Source organism: Choloepus didactylus, chromosome 10 (assembly GCF_015220235.1).
Source record: "Choloepus didactylus isolate mChoDid1 chromosome 10, mChoDid1.pri, whole genome shotgun sequence".
NCBI lineage: Eukaryota > Metazoa > Chordata > Mammalia > Pilosa > Megalonychidae > Choloepus > Choloepus didactylus.
In genome coordinates, this window is record NC_051316.1 from 125,067,280 (window position 1) to 125,087,524 (window position 20,245).

The window sequence follows — 20,245 nt, forward strand, 5'->3', positions numbered from 1 at the left end:
TTTAAAAATTCAGTAGAAAGATTTGAAGAAGAAATCTCCCAGAAATTAGACAAACATCCCAAGAATTCCAACATTCAATACAACAAGGGTCAGCAACCTTTTTCTGTAAAGGGCCAGAGAGTAAACAGCTTAGGCAATCAGTCACCTCTGCCACTGGAGTGTGAAAGGAGTCAGAGACCACAGGCAAACGAGTGGGGCAGATGGCAGGCCACATTTGGCCTGGGAGCCAGAGATTGCTGAACTGATAATAAAAGATCGGGGAAAAAAGCAAAGTGGAGAGGAATCAATGATCAAATAAACAATTTAAGACAATTTCCCAGAACTAAAGAACATGAATTTTTTGTTTGAAAGGGCCCAATTCAACAGATTACACAGACAAAAAAGACCCCCCCAATGCACATCATAAACAAATTTCAGAACACAAGAGATAAAGAGAGCATTGCAAAAGCTCCCCAAGACAAAAATAAAAATAATAACATAAATAGATCCTATATAAAGACTGGAAAATCAGATAATACTAGCTTTTTAAAGAGCATCACTAAAAAACTAGAAAGGCTTCAAAATTGAAAACAAATTCCAACTAGAATTCTTTACCTAGTGAAATGAGCAATCACGTGAGGGGAGAATAAAGGCATTTTTCAGAGACACAAAGACTAAAAAAATTTACCTCCAAAGTATCAATAAATAGAGAGCTACTGAAGGATATACTCCAACAAACATAGAACTAACCAAATATGAGGAAGAGATGACATCCAGGAAAAAGGGAATCCAACAGAGGAGCAGTTACAGAAAGTCCCAGAAGAGCAGCTGTGCAACAAGCCTAGAGAGCAAGTCCCGACTGGAACTAGGGGAAGAAGGGCTTCAGGTCTTCAGTATAAAGAATGGAACCACTGTATTTGAGCATATGAAAAATACTGACAGCATATGAAAGAAATGTGGAAAATTTAGAAAAAATTAAATACAAATACACAGTAAGGCAGGCAATTAAAAAAAAGAAAGATAGAGATAATTATTAACTTCAGAAAAAAGCAAAAGCCTGTTTGTAGTTCATTATTTGGCTTAGCAGGAAACAATATGCTCATAATCAAAATAAATACCAATTACTAATGTAACCAAAACTTGTAACACATGTAATTATGTAGGAGAGAGGAAAGTGGGAGAGCAGGTGGAAAGCTAGATCTCCACCAACCATGGCAGGAAGTGAAGAGATAATGCTAAACCAGATTAATCAAGAAACAGCAGTCTATCTATACACGGCGTTTAAAATAAAGAGGTCAATACAGGAAAAATGGCCAGAAGGATTATCAAAGGTTTCTTCTAAGTAGGGCTCAGAGGTGGAGAAGGGTAAAACACTGTATGCCTTTTAATTGTATTTGGCTCTTTAAACTATGAAAATATATTATTTTTAAACATTAATTTTAAATAATTACATTTTTGTTTAAAAAGCAACTAAGTAGCAAAGAATATCCACAACATACATTACAGACAGAAAATCAACATCTTCAAATTACAAAGAGCACTTAACAAAAGACAACAGAGTGGATGAAGGACATGAATAGGTAATTCACAGAAGAAATATTACTGCCCAAGGCATACATTAAAAAAAAACTTTTACCCTTCAAAGCAATTTTTTAAAATCCAGATTAAAACAATTAAATAATACTGTTTTAATGTACCAATTAGCAAAAATTTGAAAAATGGGTAATATTAGTGTTAGTAAGGTTCTGGGGAAATGCATCGATTGTGCAAGTTTAAGTTTGATGCACTGATGCATCACATCTGGAGGAAAACTTGATGATATGAACCAAAACCTTAAAAATATGCATGACATTTGATTCAGTAATTCCTGCCAGAAATGCATCTTTAAGGAAATGGCTACAAATATGTATGAAAGGTTTCAGCTAGAGGGTTATTTAACACAATTTCCTTAAGGCTGTCTTTTTCATATTGGTGTGACAGAAACAATATAAGATCCTTACCTGAACTGTACGTCCTGCATTGATGTGCTCTTCATGCAACTTGTCCCAGATTCTGCACCTCTGATACTATACAAAAGAGAGGGAAAGTACTGAATTTTTTCATTACTAAAGTGATTACTTCTAGTAACCACAAAAATACCCCACTCACCTGCGGAAACTTAAACAAACCAGCTAAAGAAGAGAATGACTTGGTAGTGGCAGGTAACTTGAAGAAGAATAAGGTTTCAAGAGCTACCAAGAGACTAGATATCTGGTCTACTTCTTAGTGCTTATCAAGACCTATATATCTATCCCACCAGACTCTACTGGGAACTAGACGAAGATAAATCAAAGCCTGGGAACACCTGACTGCAAGTGAGTAAGTAGTCAAACATAACTGTAAATTCATGTGACTAGTTCACATCTCCCCTCTAAGCTTCAAGAAGGTAAAGGCTATGTCTATTGCACACACTACACTTCTAACACCCAGCATGGGGCCCGGCACAGAGCAGGCTATCAATCTATATTTGTTCTGTAAACAAATTATTGCAGGAATCTTTATAGCATCTTCAATAATTATGTAGCTTTGACTTCTGTGGCAATATAGCAGGTAAATTAACTGAAATCCTCCATCCTACTAAAAAATTTCTAGAAATGATGGCTAAGATAAAATAAACATCCTTTTAAATGCATGGCTGTGCTTGCAAGAAACGGCAAAATCCCCACAGATCAAAAATGAAGATGGAACTGAATTCCAGGGGAGTAAACTGAACCAGAGCCATAGTAGCCAACAACCAGCGGGGAGAGGGTGCAGGACACGGGGGTCTTAAAACCAAGGTGCCTGGGTTGTTAAAAGTCACAAGAGGACAACAGATGAAACCTTTGGACTGAAGGAGGTGGGGCCTTGGATTTAGATTCCCTCAGAAAGCTAGGACCACTGAAGAGCTGTACTCTTAGAAAAAGGATGTGCTAGGAAACAAACAAAAAATCTATCCATCTGTAGAGGGAAGCAACAAGAAACCTTGTCTGTCTTGGTCTGGGTTTGTCATGTGGAGAAAGATTAGACTTATTAAATGCATCTACAAGGTCAGAGTAGGTCCAAAGGTCACAAATTACAAGGAGGTGGATTTGGGCTCAGCAGAAAGGAAGAACTTTTTGATACCTGTTTATAAAGTCAACAAACAGCTGTCTTTTTCTGATAGACTTGTTCTTTTCTCAGGTTTTCAAGTGTTTCATTTATGTCTTCAATTATTCTCAATATGCATATGACTTAAAACTTGATCTAATAAGTTTTATGAATGGAGCCTAAGAATATATTGTGTTTTGTGGGTGGCTTTCTCATAAAGAATTTGTGACAGTCTGAAACCTTCAAGACTTTTTTATGTGAACTTCTGTTAAGTCAAATCTCCCCCATCTTTTAAGCTTTTAAAAATTACACAAAACTAAATATTTATAATAGCAATAAAGACAGTAAAGATATAGATGGAAAAAAATTAAATCACCTATTTTTCTATTTTCCAGGACCAACACATTGATGGGTATTTTCCCAAATAATGTGCTATGCATTACAAAGGAATGACATTCACACTGTTCTATAACCTATTTATTTAATTACTGTTTATGAACAATCTTCTATGTCAACAAATATAAAATTGAATTTTTTTGTAGGATACTAATTGCAATACTTTCCACTTAACCCCTGAAATTTTTCTTGGTTGGTTTCTATGGTCCTCTTTTTGAATCCTGTTTCCATTTCTAAACTAAGTGCAAACTCAATAGCATTTACTAAATGCCTACTGTACGTAGGGACTGTTTAAGGTGCACCGGGGATTTCTCAAGCCCTTATGGTTCAAGTAAATCCTTTACAAAATACAAAATTCTTTGGCCAAACTCTGCAGTCTCTTATGGCAACCAGTGGCCTTAAGGAATAATTGTTAGAAGTAGTTGCCGATATTTACTGCCCATTTATCTCCTATTATCCAGTCATACCATGAGAGATTTTGTCAGATGAATATCAGAATCTGAATTTGAACCAATGACTGATTGATTCCAAAGTTTATGCTCCTACTGCTACACTGGCCAAAGGGCAAGTCAGGAAGGGAACTTTGATAATGAGGCAACCAAAAGCTTTTATACGTTTCATCTTAGGGTTAGTCACAAGCCCAAGGAGCAGGATGGAGAAGTAACTGGTTTAATAAAAATAGAAACAGGAGTAGTAGCACAAACGAGTCTGGACCGGCCAGCAACGTTTAAGCTCCACAAGACTAGGGCTCTTGGTTGACTGTGTCCATTGATGGACACATGCCTAGGACATGTTTCAGGGAGCACATGGCAGGTGTGCAGTAAATATTGCTGAATGAATTAATACATTTATCCTAGGATTGGAACCAAGCCTGGGGGAGGGGGGGGAGGAAACTGTAGCAAAGTATTTTATATATATGGCTTAAATAGGAATAGAAGTAGCTAAGATTGTTCCTTTTAACCACTTATCCTTTCCTGGCGTTTTTAAACTTCCTATTTAGTCTATTTTTTTAACTTCTCTGTCCTTTTTTTCCTTCTGAGGAAAAGTGAAAAATTAAAGATGTATACTCTACATCTTTAGATATAGAGTAAAGCAACCACTAAGAAATCAAAATAAGCAACCACTAAAAAATTTCAAAAATGAAGACATATAACTAATAAGCCCCCCAAAAGAAATAAAGTAGATGTATAAAAATATTCAATTAATCTAAACAAAGGGAGAAAAACAAATTTAAAAAAAAGGGAACCAAGAACAGATGTGACAAATAGACAAAAACAGCAAAATGGTAGATTTAAAGACTACTATTTGACAAAATTGAACATCTATTCAGTATAAAAACTCTCGGCAAACTACAAAATAGAAGTTAACCTCCTCAAACTATAGATGTAGAAAGCATCTACAAAAACTCGGCAATTAACACGATACTTAATGATGAAATTCCAAAATGCCATCCCCTAACACTGGGAACAAGGTAAGGATGTCTGATTTCACCATTCCTATTCAGTATTGCCCTAGTCAATGTAATAAGATAAATATAAAAATAAATAATTTTTTTAAAAAGGAAGGAAAGAAGGAATAGAGGCGGAGAGAGAGAGAGAGAGAAAATAGCTTGTCTTCACAGATGACATGATTGTCTACATAGAAAATATCAAAGAATCTACAGAAAAGCTATGTAAAGTTAACAGATGGCCCAATGACTGCAGGCCATAAACTGAGGACTATTCATATTATGAAGATAAATAATAATATTTACCCCAGAGGATAGGTAGAAGTAATTCCTTCTCTGTACCTAATAAATACCAAAAATAATGAAACTAAAACAAACACAAAAAATAAATTCCAGGAATGCTGTGAATCTCCTAATAGATTAGAAACACAGGCATTTGCAATTTTCCTACAAATGGTTAAAATGATGACTATTAAATGTGTGGACCTTAAGGTCTACTGCAGAGTGCAATGTGAAGATGCAGATTTATATCTGACTAGGGATGAAATCCTTTAGGGCAGGATTTCAAAAATAAACAATGTTTGAAAGTTGACCAGTGTTGGGTGGATATTGTTAATAGATGTCAGAGAGAAAGCAAAATTATCCAACTCCATATTTTTTCCTCCTTCCTTTTTTATTGGGGAAAATGATCTTCAAAATAGAAAAGTCTATAATAAACATGAGTAAGAGCAAACCTAGATACTTTAAATGAGTTCAAGTCAACAGGCCTAGGGAAATTACATTCCAGTGAACCAAAAGACCTTGCAAATGTGATCACAGAAACATTTTGCTTATCTATGAGAACTGTGGAGTACTGGAAAGGCTCCTAGAGACCAGCAAATATTGACCCAATTTTCACAAAAGAAAATATATTTAAAACACTGCAGGCTGTAGATCTCAATGTAAATCTTGGGGAATATTCTAAACTAGATTATTAGAGACATGGTTTGTGAAACGTAGAAAGAAAAATGGTGACCGTGTCCCAGAGTGCTCTGCCCCTTTCCTGTCCAACATTTTCATCAATGACTTGAAAACAAAGCACATATAACTGCCAAATTTGCAGATAACATAAACTAGAAAAAATAATTAACATAGATGAAAGATCTCAATTCCACATAAAAAGAACATAAAAACAATAAATGTAAAGCCTAGCATTTAAATTAAAAAGAGCAATTGTATGAGTACCAGATCTGGCTCAACAGCTGCGGTTCTTATTAAAAAGTCCTATGGATTTTATTTAGTTGATTACAAAGCCAATTAAAAAAAAAAAAGCCAGCAGTATAATGTGGCTTCTGAAACAACTGATGCAATCTTAGGCTCTCTGCATGTATGCACATGTTCATTCATTCAACACACTTTTATTAGGAGCACACTATGCTTCAAGCAAATTAGAAGTTTAACACATTTACCAACAAGTGACTTTGAGCAAGTATCACTCTAAGTCTGTACCCCACCTAAAAATGAAGACAATAATAACTCCCCTATACCATGAGATTAAATAATATGATATATATATATATATAAACACTGACATGGCACTCAACAAATAAAAACAACTACTATCTTCACTATTATTTGCTCACTTGTCAAAGACCCTGTAGAAGAGATTACTGTCTCAGGCGGAGGATGAGCTAGATAACCTGTCTCTTATAACAATAAAATTCTAAGGAAAATAAGGAAGAAAACATTCCACATTTCCTACTGCTTGCTAAACAATTTTATACCTAAATTAAGATATCTTATTAAAGGCTATTACTCCAAATATTGGGAGAGGAGAAAAAAACTTAAAGTGATTTATTATGTGTGAAAAAAATAAATGAACAAGTAACCCCTTAAAAACTAAGTTAAGTTGGGACCACTGACAAGCATTTCCAAACTGCACTGTTTACAAAATATTGCTTCTGCATTGTTTATTTGCACAGTGGCAATACAGAGGTAGGTGAAAGCAGTGCTGAAACCTGAACCAATTAGGATGCTTTGGGTAGGAAATAAAATTACAAATGGCTTTAATAAGAAGAACATTTATTATCTCACATGAGCAGTCTAGAAGTAGAATGACATTTCCAGGGTAGTTTAATTCAGAGACTTATCAGGTCGTCAAGTTCCAATTGCTGGCTTTCTGTTTACTTTCTTGAACAGGGAGCCTTTGTCCTCAGACTTGTGTCCTGATGGCTACGGGAGGACTGGCTACAGTTCCAGGCATGACAGGGAGACACAAAAGACCAAGCAGAAGAAGGGGGACTGTTTTCTCCCATGTATATCTTTATTCCACCAGGGAAACCTTTCCCAGAAGTTCCCATACCCCAAACAAGCTTTCCCTCAAATGTCATTGGCCAGAACTGCAGGACTGTCCGGAGATCACTGCTAACCAAACACCGCCAAGAGTGGCCTGACCACATTCAGCAGCCCCTCCGTCCTTCACCACCGGAGCCGAGGCCCACCACTCCAGAACCTCAGAGGAGGGCAAACAGAGTCGGGGGTCCATCAGAAAAAAGTGGGGGCATGCAATTAAAAGATTAAAATAAACAGTCACAGACTAAAAAGAGAAATGGCAAAGATATTTATTGTAATTGCAAAGTTAAAACAAATAAGAACAAATAAATGAAACAAGACTGATGATGTCTGATTTTGTACCATACAGTTCAGGCTTCCTACTGCTTCAATAGGCCATGCCCCTCATTTGCACACCTAATTATATGTTGCCTCTTACCATTCCCTGCAAATTCCCTATCTTATTTCCTTAACTGGACTGTAAACTTCCCAAGAGTTGGAACCTATCCTTCACATATTTTTCAGTGCTAAAAACCCAATAAACAGCAAACGACAATAAATACTTATGAAAAGCTAATGTATATTTATTTCCTGTGATAATTTCCCTTCTCTCTAAACCAGGCAGACTGAACACAAATATTCATCTCTAGTCTTTTCCAAAATCCCAATAAAATGGCCCTAAAGAACTTTACAAGGTATAAACTCACAAAAATAATGAGACTAGAACAGAAGATTTCAGTTGACAAGAAATTTTAACAAAATATTGGACGCCAGAAAGAGTATGGATATATTGCCAATGATTGGGAAGACTAGAGAAAGCAGAAACCAAAGTCTGCAGGGGGTGTGAATGGGGGGTGGGGGGAGCTCATGAACCAGAGGTACCAAGCACCAGGTACCCAGGTAGGAGCATATGGTGGGGCAAAAAGCAGGAGGACTGTTTGCAAGTTTATAACAGCAACAGGTGGCCTACCAGATCCGCTCTCTGCTGAGCCAACCCAAGCCAACTGCCCTGCCCCTTTCACCACAGAAAGCAACACGCCAGAAGGCAACCTCTGGAGGGCTTGAACTAGAGAAGCCCGAGACTCCTGGACACCAAGACAGCTGAGGGCAGCGAAGAGATATGATACCACAACCAGGAAAATCAGGTCTGAACATGGAATTCTCTGAATGGTGGGCCAGCCTGCCCTCCCCCCTGCCTCCTTTTCTTCCCCTGCTCAGAGGACTGGTTGCAAAATTTATACTATAACCCCTCCCCCAGTGACCCACCCCATCATAACCACCACCCCATCATAACCGCCACCTCTGACACAGCAAACATACCCTAGCAGATGGGAGACTGGAGGGTAGCTAAGACACTGAGATCCAGTGGTTCCCCATTCAATAAATCTTTTCCTATTCACCCTCCAAGCAACAAGGCACCCACTACTATTACTACCCTGCTACACAACTACATACACACACACACAGAGACAAATACCTCTCAATTAGCACTCTTAAACAGCAACAGGAAACCAAGGAAAGTCTATCTATAGGCTGAGATGAACGAACGAGAAAATGAGCAAAAGGAAAGAAAGGCAGGAAGGAAGGGAGGGAGGGAAGGAGGGGCAGGAAAAGAAAAGAAGAACAGGGAGACCACGGGAAAACAAAGACAAAGAAGCAGAAGAGAATTTTTAAAAATACCAAAGAGAGATAATACAGCATTTATGAAACAAGAAAAGGATTCTCTTTCAAGGAAAATAAAAAAAAGCAGTGAAAGAAAGAGAAAAAGAATATAGTTAGAAAAAATATAGTTCTGTTATTCCATATTAGCAGGAATGTTAATGTGATAGCTAGAGCAGTAGCAGCCACTTTACACGCAAAATAGAAACAAACTGAGGATTGCAGAACAAGATAAAAGGAGTTTGGGTCTTGAATGAAGAGCCACTGCAGCTCTGGACTGCCTCCATTACTATAAGAGATTAAAAAGAAAAACAAAACAAAAAACTGTTATTTAATATACTATTTTTGGGTTTTCTGTCACTTGCACTTTACAATACTAATACAGTATCTGCTACACTAAGTTTCTCCAAAACCCCCACAGTATGAATCAAAAAGTATGCTCCAAGCTTACTATCTTATCATTCATATTAATGACGCTTAAGTCCATCTATCTTACACTAGCCAAGAAAGCTGAATGCTAACACTTCAAATTTCAGGATTGCAGTCTAATCAAGTCTATCAGGTGTAATAAATGTAATGCTGAAGGACCTATGGAACACAGCTCCAGGTGTCCACAATACACTACACTCATTGTATTCTGATGTTGCAGAATCACTCCACTAAGGCTTACCTTCAGTTTCCCATCAGCCTGACTTTCTTCTTTTAAATTCATATTGGATGACTGATGGCCAACATAATAAATATTTTATCTTTCTACACCCTTCACCCTGGAAGAATATGACTTTTTGTAAGCAAGGCACTGTCACACACCTGGAGTCCAAATTTAGTTTTAACTCTTTTGTCCAAAGTGAACACTGTAGTGTTTAAACGTTTTTACACCGGAATAATATACCTCTTAAAATGTACTTTTCAATCTTATATAGCTAAAAAGGTACTTTCAAATTAAACTAGAAATCCCAGACATAGCAGAATAATCAGGGATATGGAATAAAACATAGATCAATATGAGTTTAAACTACTTAAGATAATATAACCTATATAGTAAACTATAAGTATTCTGATACTGTCTAAAAATTTCACAATAAGCAAAAGATACACAAAATTCTAAATGAAAAATGTTCAGGCAGAGGGGGGTGAATTTCACTCTGAAATTATTTCCTTTTAAAGTCTGGCACATCTCAACACATCAGCACAGACCCCGTCCTATCTCCCTCCCTCCTTTCTCTCCGGGTTCGGCTTCTCCACTGATGATGACTGGGTGCGACATGCAGCTTGGATAGGGCAGCTAGGCGCTACTGTTGAGAATAAATACAAGAAAAGGGAAATCTGAGACACAATCCTCAAAGGTAAAATAGGACAATAAAGGGAAGAAACGGCCTTAATTGACCATCCACCAGTTTCTGCCTTTCAGAATCAATTCATCTGCTGAATTCTTGTCATCTTTTGTAACTGAACAGTACGAGCGCAGGCCTCTGAAACACACCTTAGCAAACCTCCCAAACTGAGATGACCAGTCCGAAGAAAACAATTCATTTTTATATTTTTATAATGCTAAAAGAACCAGCCTGCCTCATTAAGCAAAGCAGAGAACCCTTCATTTTTTTTCCCATTCACAACAAGAATAAGTAACCAGTTACAGACAACTCTTCCTCCATCCTTGAAATTCACAGCATTATTGCTTACGGGTAAAGAAGAAAGAAATCAAAGGATGACAAATAGTAACCCTGCATTCTAGAGGCTCCGTCATATTTGCATTAACATTTCCATCTTAACATTCTTGGCACTTATTTTTGATACTTTTTAAAAGGCCTTCAATACTAGGAAGAGAGATGGTATCTAAGGAGGGAAAAGCTGATACTTATCTTACTTATACAGCTACTCAGTTAAGGGTGATGAATAGCATTTATATTGAAAGCTTATTGCCTCTGGGTTTTGGGACTTAGCTGGTATAGGAGTTCTCTGAAGGATTTAAGTTTCTGAAGAATAAACTTAGTGAGTGAAACTTTATTTATAGAGTCTCAGATAGGGATCCGGGTATTCTTTAGGGTTTTCGGGACTATTGTTCTTGGGCTTATCACACTGTGGCCATTTGGCATATCTAGGTGAAGCCTGCATAGGAGTAACATCCAGGACAGTCTCTTGACTCTATTTGAATTCTCTCAGCCACTGGAACCTTATTTTGTCACCTTTCTCTTCCCCCTTTTGGTCAAAAAGACATTCTCAATCCCTCGATGCCAGGGTCAAGCTCATTCCCAGAGTAAGTCATAACATTTTTGGAAATTTCCTATATAACTACTTGTCGAATCATACTTTGAAGGATACTATCTTTTTGCATATATTTCACAATAAGGAAATAACTGAAATTGTGGAATGTAACCCATAACATTGTTTGAAATTTGCTAACTACATGTTAAATTGCACTTGGAAAGTTATCACTTCTATGTATATATGTTACACTCTACAATAAAAATATGATTTTTTTAAAAAAACTTAATGACAACATCCCCTTCACAAAAAAAAAAAAAAAAAAATCAGCAGAAGGCAACATACTGAGGTCCTTTTGAAAGAACAAATGCTACTGACCTCTCCCACAGCAATAAGGCAATATATAACTTGCCAAATCAAGGCTCAGTCCACCTGATGTTCCCATAAATGCCATAACCAATCCTCCAGCCCATGGAGAGTCTAGGTTCTATACAACCTCTAATAAAGTCCCTGAGACAGGGACTCTTTCCCTATAACTCTTCCTAAAAGCGAATGAATGAGAGACGTATTTGCAGAAACAGCTGAAGAAAAAAAAATAAGATTGCTAAACATTAGGAACTAGGTGCTTTAGGAAAGCCTCTTATTTAGCACTGGAAAGTTGCCTGAAATGCACAAATATCAATCAGACTACGCAACTGCTTCTTGTGGTAGAAAATGAAAAAGCTCACCTTTTCAATATTTATCTGGTGCTTTCTTAACCTCTCCAAGTCTGTTGGGATTACTATCTTAACGAATTTCTGGATAGCTGGTTCAAGGCGACGTAATTTCACTTTTTCTTCATCTTCAGACATCCTAAAAAGATGCTGTGTCCCTTCTACTTGCAAAAACTGTATTTGCTCATGTAGAAAAACCTAAAAGGGAAATATCTCTTTAAGAATTTTTAGTGTTTCAGTCATTTTTAAAAGCCAAAAATTAGGTAACTTTACAATTTATTACAATTAGGTATTCAAAATGCTGAATCTGAGTGACTTGTTTTTTTTTTATGAAACAATTTATTTAAAAACATTTTTCTCTTCACATTTTTCTCTTCTACAACCTTAGAATGTGTAGAAAGTATATAATAGCTAAGAATACAGTGAAATCAACAATCATCTCCTCACCCATACTTAATTTCTCTTTATATTTCTCTAAATATTTTCTATTTATATGTCTTTCTAGGCCTTTGTTTACATACACACATAGATACATATGTATCCATATAAATATCTTTTTTAAAAACTAGACACATACTCTCCAAGTTTTCATTTCCAAATATAGTTTGGACATTGAATAACCTTTTCTAAAAAAGTGTCAAATGGCAAAACTCCAAAGAAAAAATTGCATCCTTATATCTCTGCTCAGAAAAATAATGCCTTTGTATCAAACTCCACTTCTACTGTCATCGTAACGTAACTATGTAATTTTGTATTTCAAATATATTATAACATAATATGCATCTCTATTCATTGATATCCTTTAAATTGCCTCTTCTCTTCCTCACAAAGTGATTAATATTGTCTACAACTGATACAAATAATGAGTGGAAGAGTTGGAATAAGAACCCAAGTTTCCTGAGAGTAAATTCAGATCAGTGTTCCCTGAAGTCCAATGGCACGCCTTTGTGGCCAGGGTAGTTGGGGGAAGGGGTGGGAGACTGACAAGCAAGCAGGCTCCAGGATCCCATCCTTGCTTCAATTGTTGAAAATCTACTTATAACTATTTCATGTATTAGAATTTACTAGATCGTATATGAATAAAGAAGTCTACTGCTTCATCAAGCTTGAAAATCACTGCTGTAACCTCACTTTCATGCTATCTCATAAGCCGCAATATCTCCCATATTTAAAAAAGTTTTAAGTTGACTACATTAATTCCATTAGGTTATGATGTCTTCACCAAGGGTCACATATAGACTTTGTGAAGTCTCTGAAGCTTTATGAAAAACTGTGAATGTATATTTGAGTTATTTGGGAGGATAAGATTCCATTGCTTTCATGAGACTCTCAAATAGAGACCTACTACTCCTAAAACATTAAGAACTATTGCTCCTTTCTTTTGCAGCTAAAAATCTTGAAGTGTTGGTTGTACAGATTGCCTCCAGTACCAATCCACTAGTAACCTGGCCTTCATGTGTGATCCAAGCACAAATATAAGAAAGGAAAATCTCTAAGTATCAAACCTTAGGAGATCCCACAGCTAGAGTAGAGAATGGGAATCAAAGACATACAGAGATGTCCACTGCCAAACCAATCTACAGACCCAATAAAAAGTGAATTCACAGCTAAGGGACGAAAGGTAATAATCTAAAAAGAAATTTTAAATAAGCATATTTTTAAATATTCAAAGATATAAATGAAGAAATAGAATCAATTTTTTAAATTAGATACTATTATGAAACAATAGCAGGACAATCTGAAAATAAACCAAGTAAAATTCTAGAAATGAAAATCTCAAAAGATGTGTTAAACAGTAAACTATACAGCTGAAGAGCGAATTACTCCTTGGAAGACATCACTCAGAATACAGAGGAATAAAGACATGAAAAATATAAAAGAGAAGATAAGGGACATAAAGGATAAAATGAGGAGCTCAATATCAAATTGAAGTCCCATAAGGAAAGATAAAGATAACAGTGAAAAGGGATTATTCAAAGAGAATATGCTGAGAATCAAAACATAAGACCTCAAGTTGAGAAACCACGCAAGCCCTAGGTAGGATAAATAAAAAACAACTTTACCTCAACACATGGAAGGAAAATTGTAGAACATCAAGGACAAAGGAAAAAAAAAAATCTTAAAAAGCAACCAGAGATAAAAGATTAACTAAAACAACAATCAGACTGGCAGCAAACTTTACATCAAAGCAAGACATCAAAAGATAAGAATATCTTCAAAGTGCTGAGGGTAGTGGTATATATATACATACACACCCAGGTAAATTATCATTCAGAAGTGAAGGCAAAATAACCATTTTCAGACATGCAAAGACCAAGATTAAAAGAACTACCAAGTACCTCATTAAAAGAACTACTAAAGGGAGTACTTTAGCAAGAAAGAAAATAAACCCAGAAGAAATGAGTAAAATGGAAATGAACAACAAATAAAGCTAACCGGCACTGAATGAATGAATGAAGAAAAGAAAGGATTTTTAATAACCCGCTTAGAGTATAACAAAAATGCCTCCATGTAAATAATTAATTTTATAGTAAAAATTGTTTTAGCACCAGAGTTTTACATTACATACATGTTCCACAATTTAATTAATCATCTATTGCTGACTTTGTAAGTGGTTTCCAATTTTCCACTATCATAGACCACACTGTTCTAACCTTCCTTACACACAAATAAAACAAATACTTGAATATAGAATTATCAGGTAGATAATCAGGTAGCCTTCTTTAAGGCCTTTGATACACATTGCCAAATGTCCCAAAAAGGTTGAACCTATTTACACTCCCACCAGTAACATATCAAAATGATCCGACCAATACTTGGTATTATCATTCTTCTTAGACTTTAAATTGGTGAAAAAAAAAAAAGTTGTCTCATTATTATTTTATTTTTGTATTCCTTAAATTACTAATGGGGTTAATTTTTTTTAACTATTTGCATTTCTTCTTTCATGAGTTACCTGTTTATGCCATATGTCTGTTTTACTGCTGGGGATGTCTTTTTCTTATTAATTCATAAAGGTCTATTATATGTTAAGTATATCAATAATTTCTCTAACCTAAATGTTCCCCAGTTTATCACACTGTCTCATGTTTTCTTCTACTAGACAGATTATATAGTATAGGAAGACACCTTTATATGCCATTATTATCAAAATGTTTCTGAACAGGCTTGGTGCTCAATAGACGCTGACTGCACTAAAGTATCTCTTCATATGTCCCTTCTTCACTATTTTTAGTCCTATCACTCTAGTCAAACAGCATAACATGCATGCATAGTACATGACAAAAGAGCCCAATTGGTCTGCCTTTATACTCTTGCTCCTCTCCAATTTTCCCTAAAGACTATCACCAGTTAATATATCTAAAGCAACACTGCAACATGCTACACCTCTGAATGAAATCCTCTAGCAGGTCCCTATCATTCAGAGAAAAATATAACCGTCATAATTAGTTTCACCCTATGTACCCAACTATTATCTCCCAATCTCTACTTCTGGCTTTGTAAAGACGCTCCCTATGTCTAGATGCTTTTTCTTTACACATCCTCTACCTCTAAACCATGTGTACCATTTGAGATGCAACTCAAATGATTCTGCCTTCTCTTCCCCTAAGCAGTTACTGTTCTTAACAATCCCCAATGACTGAATATTTGGCTTGTTTCCACTCTTCCCCTGTACTATCATAATGGCTTTCTTTTTGTAAGTTTCAAAAGTATTTCCAGATCCGAGTTATAAATGATTCTGCCCCTCAGCTTTCTGTTCACAAGGAAGACCTGATGTCCCACCAAGGGCCAGTGCCCAGGGAAGACATATAGTTCCAAGAGCCTCCCAAGAGACTTCTCCAACTCTTGGTTTCCTAGCCAGTATTTCTTTTTTCTTCTCTCCACCATTTTCTATGTTTACAAAATTATAATAAAATGCCTGCATAAAACTAAGAATAGAATGTAATAACATTCAAATAACTGTGTAGATAGTGATGTTACTGAAAGAAAAAGTTGTTTAGCAGTGGCTGTGATCATAAAATAGCTCAAATAATGTTTGTAAGCTGGTATGGGAAGCTCCCAGTTCAATACACAAAATGTGGTTGAAAGTGTAACTGAATAATGAGTCAAAATGTATTTCTGCATTTCTTGATTTTTTTTAGTCAGAAACCTGGAACATGTTTCTGATATAATTAAGACAGAAGGATTAAAAATGCATTTACATTAAGATCACAACTGTGTAAAATATGCCCATGAAAAATACCAAAATATACAAAAATTTCCCAAAGTTCTGCAAAGTTGTTATAATACTTTCAATATTAAACTTTTTAAAAAGTGTAACATATTTGGGGGGTGACAGAATTGTTCTGAGTGACAGTGGTGGTAGATACATAAATATGCATTTATCGAAACCCACAGAAGCATATACCACAGAGTGAATTTACTGCATGTAAATTAAAAAAAAATGTGAGGGAAACCCAAAATGGAATACAAATTATAAAAACTTAACCCAACTGTATTACAAATGAGTAGCAAAAACACAATGAAAAGCAGTGGGGAAGAAAATAAGTAACTCAGGGAAATAATATTTTAACTAGATACCATAAACATCAGAGGAACTGCATAAAACTCTATTGTACTCGAGTTAGTAATTTTTTTTTCCCTCACAGGGCTATGGGTTAGCACTTCTGAAATTATTATTTGCATACTAGAATTGAACAAACAAGAAAACATTTTGTAGAAAATGAGAGCCAGATTTCTCACCTTAAAAGAAGTTACACATAAAGGGGTAGACTAGAATCAACTGTGTTGTTAGATTAGAATGAGAGGTAGCAGGATGAACATATGTTTTATAAAAAATGTATATACAGATAGATAAACACAGAAATAAACACAGGTCTTTGTGTATGCTTAGATTAGTATACATACATATATTTTCTAGCTGTCCTCTGCCAGGTCCTAAAAACAATGACACCCCAGTAACAATGAGCTCACCTAGCACCCAGATCTTGGTTTCTAAATACCAATCTCTAATAAAAGAAACCAGTGGTCTTTGGAGAACTGGTTGATTTCAGGACTGGGGCAGGAAAAACTCAAGATGAGCCAGAAAGTAAGGAAGGTCTCAAAAAAAAGGATGGTGACTCTCAAAAGGGCACAGGAAGAAATGTGAAAAAACTACCAATGGTCAAAGCTGGAACAATTTAAGACAAAATAAACAATAAAAGTACAGGGTTTTAATCAATAGAAAAATAAGTATCTGAGTTCATACTGATATAAATAAACAACTGAATGAAAGAATAAAATAAACAGGGAGAAGGAACACCTCTTCCTTATAGAACTCCCATTAACAAATGAAGAAGGAATGAGGGAAATAGGAAATCACCATTAGAACACCACAGTAATAACTACTGAACGCAAGATCCACCAACTGATGCCAAAATCAGCTAGCAAAAGTCTGAGAAGAAACAGAATATTTGCATAGCTTAGAAGTTCTCCCTCATAGTATCAATTAATTACAAAGGGAAAAATAGTAACTTTACATTGGAGTATCCGAGCAGAAACAACCTGAACGCAGTGATCAAATTAACATCAAAAGCGATGTCATAATCCAGTATCTCCTGACACACTGAACTGAGAAAAGCATATACAGTTACAGGGTGTTCTTGCCAAAAATGCATAACGTCAATATAATCATGAGGGAACATGAGTAAAACCCTATTGAGGGGCACTCTACAAATTAACTGACCAGGACTCTTTTTTTAAAGAAAAACAACAAAAAACAGGAAGCCAGAAACTGTCACAGACTGAAGGAGACTAAAGAGAGATAACAATTAAATGCAATGCGGCATCCCGGATTGGATCTTGGAATAGAATAGGGGCATTAGTTTAAAAAACGATGACATCTGAAGAGTCAGTAGTTTAGTGAGTAGTACTGTACCACTGTTAACTTTTTGGTTCTGATAATTGTGCTATGGTTGATTATGGAAGGTGTTAACAGTAAGAGACGTTCTACAGAACTCTACTATTTTTGCAACTTTCCTGCAATTCCAAAGTTATTTCAAAATAAAAAGTTTTTAAAAACGTGTAAGAGTTGATGTTTCACATAAGACAGGGAAAACACTTAGAAGTCAAAGAATTGCAATCATATTCTCTGCACTAATCTTTGCAGTCAGGGCTGTGCCAGATGTTTAACACACATCGTCATTTAGTGCTCACAATGTGAGACGAGGACCATAATACTCATGTTTCCAATGTGGAAAACGTTCTGAGGGTAACGAAATTACTTATGAGGTTATTTATAAGTGAAAAACCCCATTTCCCAGGCGAGTCCCAAATCGCCGGCAACACCATTCCCCAAAAGTGATCAACACCTTCCACCAGCCTAGAACTCCCACGTCTGGGCAAGTTGGGGGCTCCCGATTTCCTCAAGCCGGTCGCCGCGTGCGTCAGGCTGGTGGAAGGGGCACCGAATTTGGAAGGAAAGCCGAGGTCCTTGTCCCACCGTGGGGTCTCCTCTCTGAGCCTCCCATTCCGCGTGTGTGGAAGTTCGGTGGGGACCTTCCGCCAACCACCTCGCGGCCTGGCTGGCAGCAGGCTCCGACCTTCCGCTCTCCGTCCTCCCCTCACGACCCCCGGGCATCGTGTCACCCACCGCGCCCCTCGGCCACGCACCCCAAAAGTCCCCCCGGAGTGAACGCATGCGGGGCCCGTCCGGGGACCGTGACGCCGGCGACCGTGACGTCGGTGGCCCACCGTGCGTCACGGGCAAGGCAGGCGCCGGAAACTTTCCCACCCGCCACCCGGAGACCACCCGGCTGGCCCCGTCCGCGGCCTCCCCACGCCCGCGGGGAACGGCTCTTCCGAAACGAACCCAGGGAGGCTCCGCCGCTTCTGCGGAGCCCGGAAGAGCCACCATGGCGCTCGCACATCCGAGCTGACGCCCCGCATGGGGGCGCCAGGACCACCGCGTCAGCCAGGGCCCGAGGCCCCTGCCGCAGCCACAGCGACGGCCCACGAGAACCTCTTACCTCCCGCCAGGGCGCCGGAGGCCAGCCGGTACGCACGGCGCAGGCGCGAGCGCGACGAGGCGGGGCGTCGCGAGGGGCGGGCCGGGCTAAGCTCCGCCCCGTCCCCGCCCCGTCCCCGCCCCGCGAGATGGACGGGCGAGGGCGGGCGCGCAGGGGACAACAAACACCGAAATGCAGTACGACGGGGCGGGCTGGGGGCTGCCTGCCCCGCCTCTGCTCCGCGAGGAGCCCTTGGGGGTTTCTTCCTAAAGAGCCCTGCCAACCCCAGCCCACAACTGTATTAGAAATTTTTAAAAAGTGATATTGATTTACGTTGTGAGCCAGGAAGAAAGAGACGCCCAAACGCTTTTTAGGTCTCTTTGGGTCTGTTGCTGTTTCCTGTCCGTTTTCCTCTGTTTTTCTAGAATGTTATAGATGGGCTGGCCTGTGTTCTGAGCACCAGGTGTAGAAACTGAAACGCAGAAAGCCCCCAAACCCTCTGAGGTGGACAGGCAGAGGTGCTTACCCTAACTGAAACAGGCGCAGAAATTGAAGCGCAGACTGTTGTGATTTCGCCCCAAAACTCGAGTGCGTAAAGTGAGTGTCCTTATCTTAGTTTTATACATAATGACTCAGGTTCAAAAGGGTTCAAGTGACTCACTCCGGTTCAGGCAGCAAGTGGCAGAGCCGGAACTCCGAGCAGGTCCCTTCATTTCCTTCCCTGGCTGTTCCAGTTGTACCAGCTGCTACCGCGTCAACAAGCAGGGGGTGGCTTTGAAGCCCTGTCCCGGCCACAGGTCGTCCTCTCTGGATGACCTAAATTCCAGACTCAGCCCTTCCTTGTATGTATCTGCCAATATTCAGATGATCTGCTTAGGGTTTACCCACTGGAGGTGTCCTCAGAAGCCACAGGATGGGTCAAACCACAGCTAAGGAAGTTCAGTTTTTAGGGTCTTCCAGTGGAATGACAGTGCGGTAGAATAGAAGTAGGACCAAGGAAGATTAGGGGCCTGCAAACTCCAAAAAGGTCTTGAAAGCCCAAATTTCTAAATTTCTAAAAGCCATAAATCTAGGCACTTTGGATTTTCTTTGGGGACATAACATGCTGATGTTTGTTTTATAGTCCTAGAAATGAGGTGCATAAAGAATTTTAATTCAAAAGAGAAATATCAAAGTATGAGGCAATATCATGGTAAAATGTTTTTTATGCAAGGGTTAAACAAGATCTGTTGAAATAAAGGTCATTTGAGTTTAGTTCTGAATTAAACAACTTCAAGTATGATACCGAGGCATCATAATCAAGGATCCAAAATTTTAACTTGGCATTCTAGGTTGTTATATATATGTTTGCTATAATTTATGTGTGTCAAGGTAGGAGGAAAGGACTTTTTTTTAATCTAACAGTTTGATAGCTTGATTCATAATCTTTAAATATGTGGACATAA

The 20,245-nt window shown here is 37.9% G+C and overlaps 2 protein-coding genes across 3 annotated transcripts in view; one reads left to right on the forward strand and one right to left on the reverse strand.

Moving 5' to 3' along the window:
* Nucleotides 1–18,843, reverse strand: part of STX17 (syntaxin 17) — a 91,199-nt gene extending 72,356 nt beyond the window's left edge. For both annotated transcript variants that reach the window (XM_037798553.1, XM_037798552.1), the window contains exons 1-3: nt 18,822–18,843; nt 11,830–12,012; nt 1,980–2,045 (exon numbers count right to left, since the gene is read on the reverse strand). In XM_037798553.1, the coding sequence (XP_037654481.1) occupies nt 1,980–2,045; nt 11,830–11,952 (189 nt within the window). In that variant the 5' untranslated portion in view covers nt 11,953–12,012; nt 18,822–18,843. The remainder of the gene's footprint in view (nt 1–1,979; nt 2,046–11,829; nt 12,013–18,821) is intronic.
* On the forward strand, nt 17,690–19,122 carry LOC119545381 (proline-rich protein 2-like). Its single transcript, XM_037850853.1, has 2 exons — nt 17,690–17,703; nt 18,117–19,122. The coding sequence occupies exons 1-2, from the start codon at nt 17,690–17,692 to the stop codon at nt 19,120–19,122; spliced, it is 1,020 nt and encodes a 339-aa protein (XP_037706781.1).
* The last annotated feature ends 1,123 nt before the right edge of the window (nt 19,123–20,245 follow it).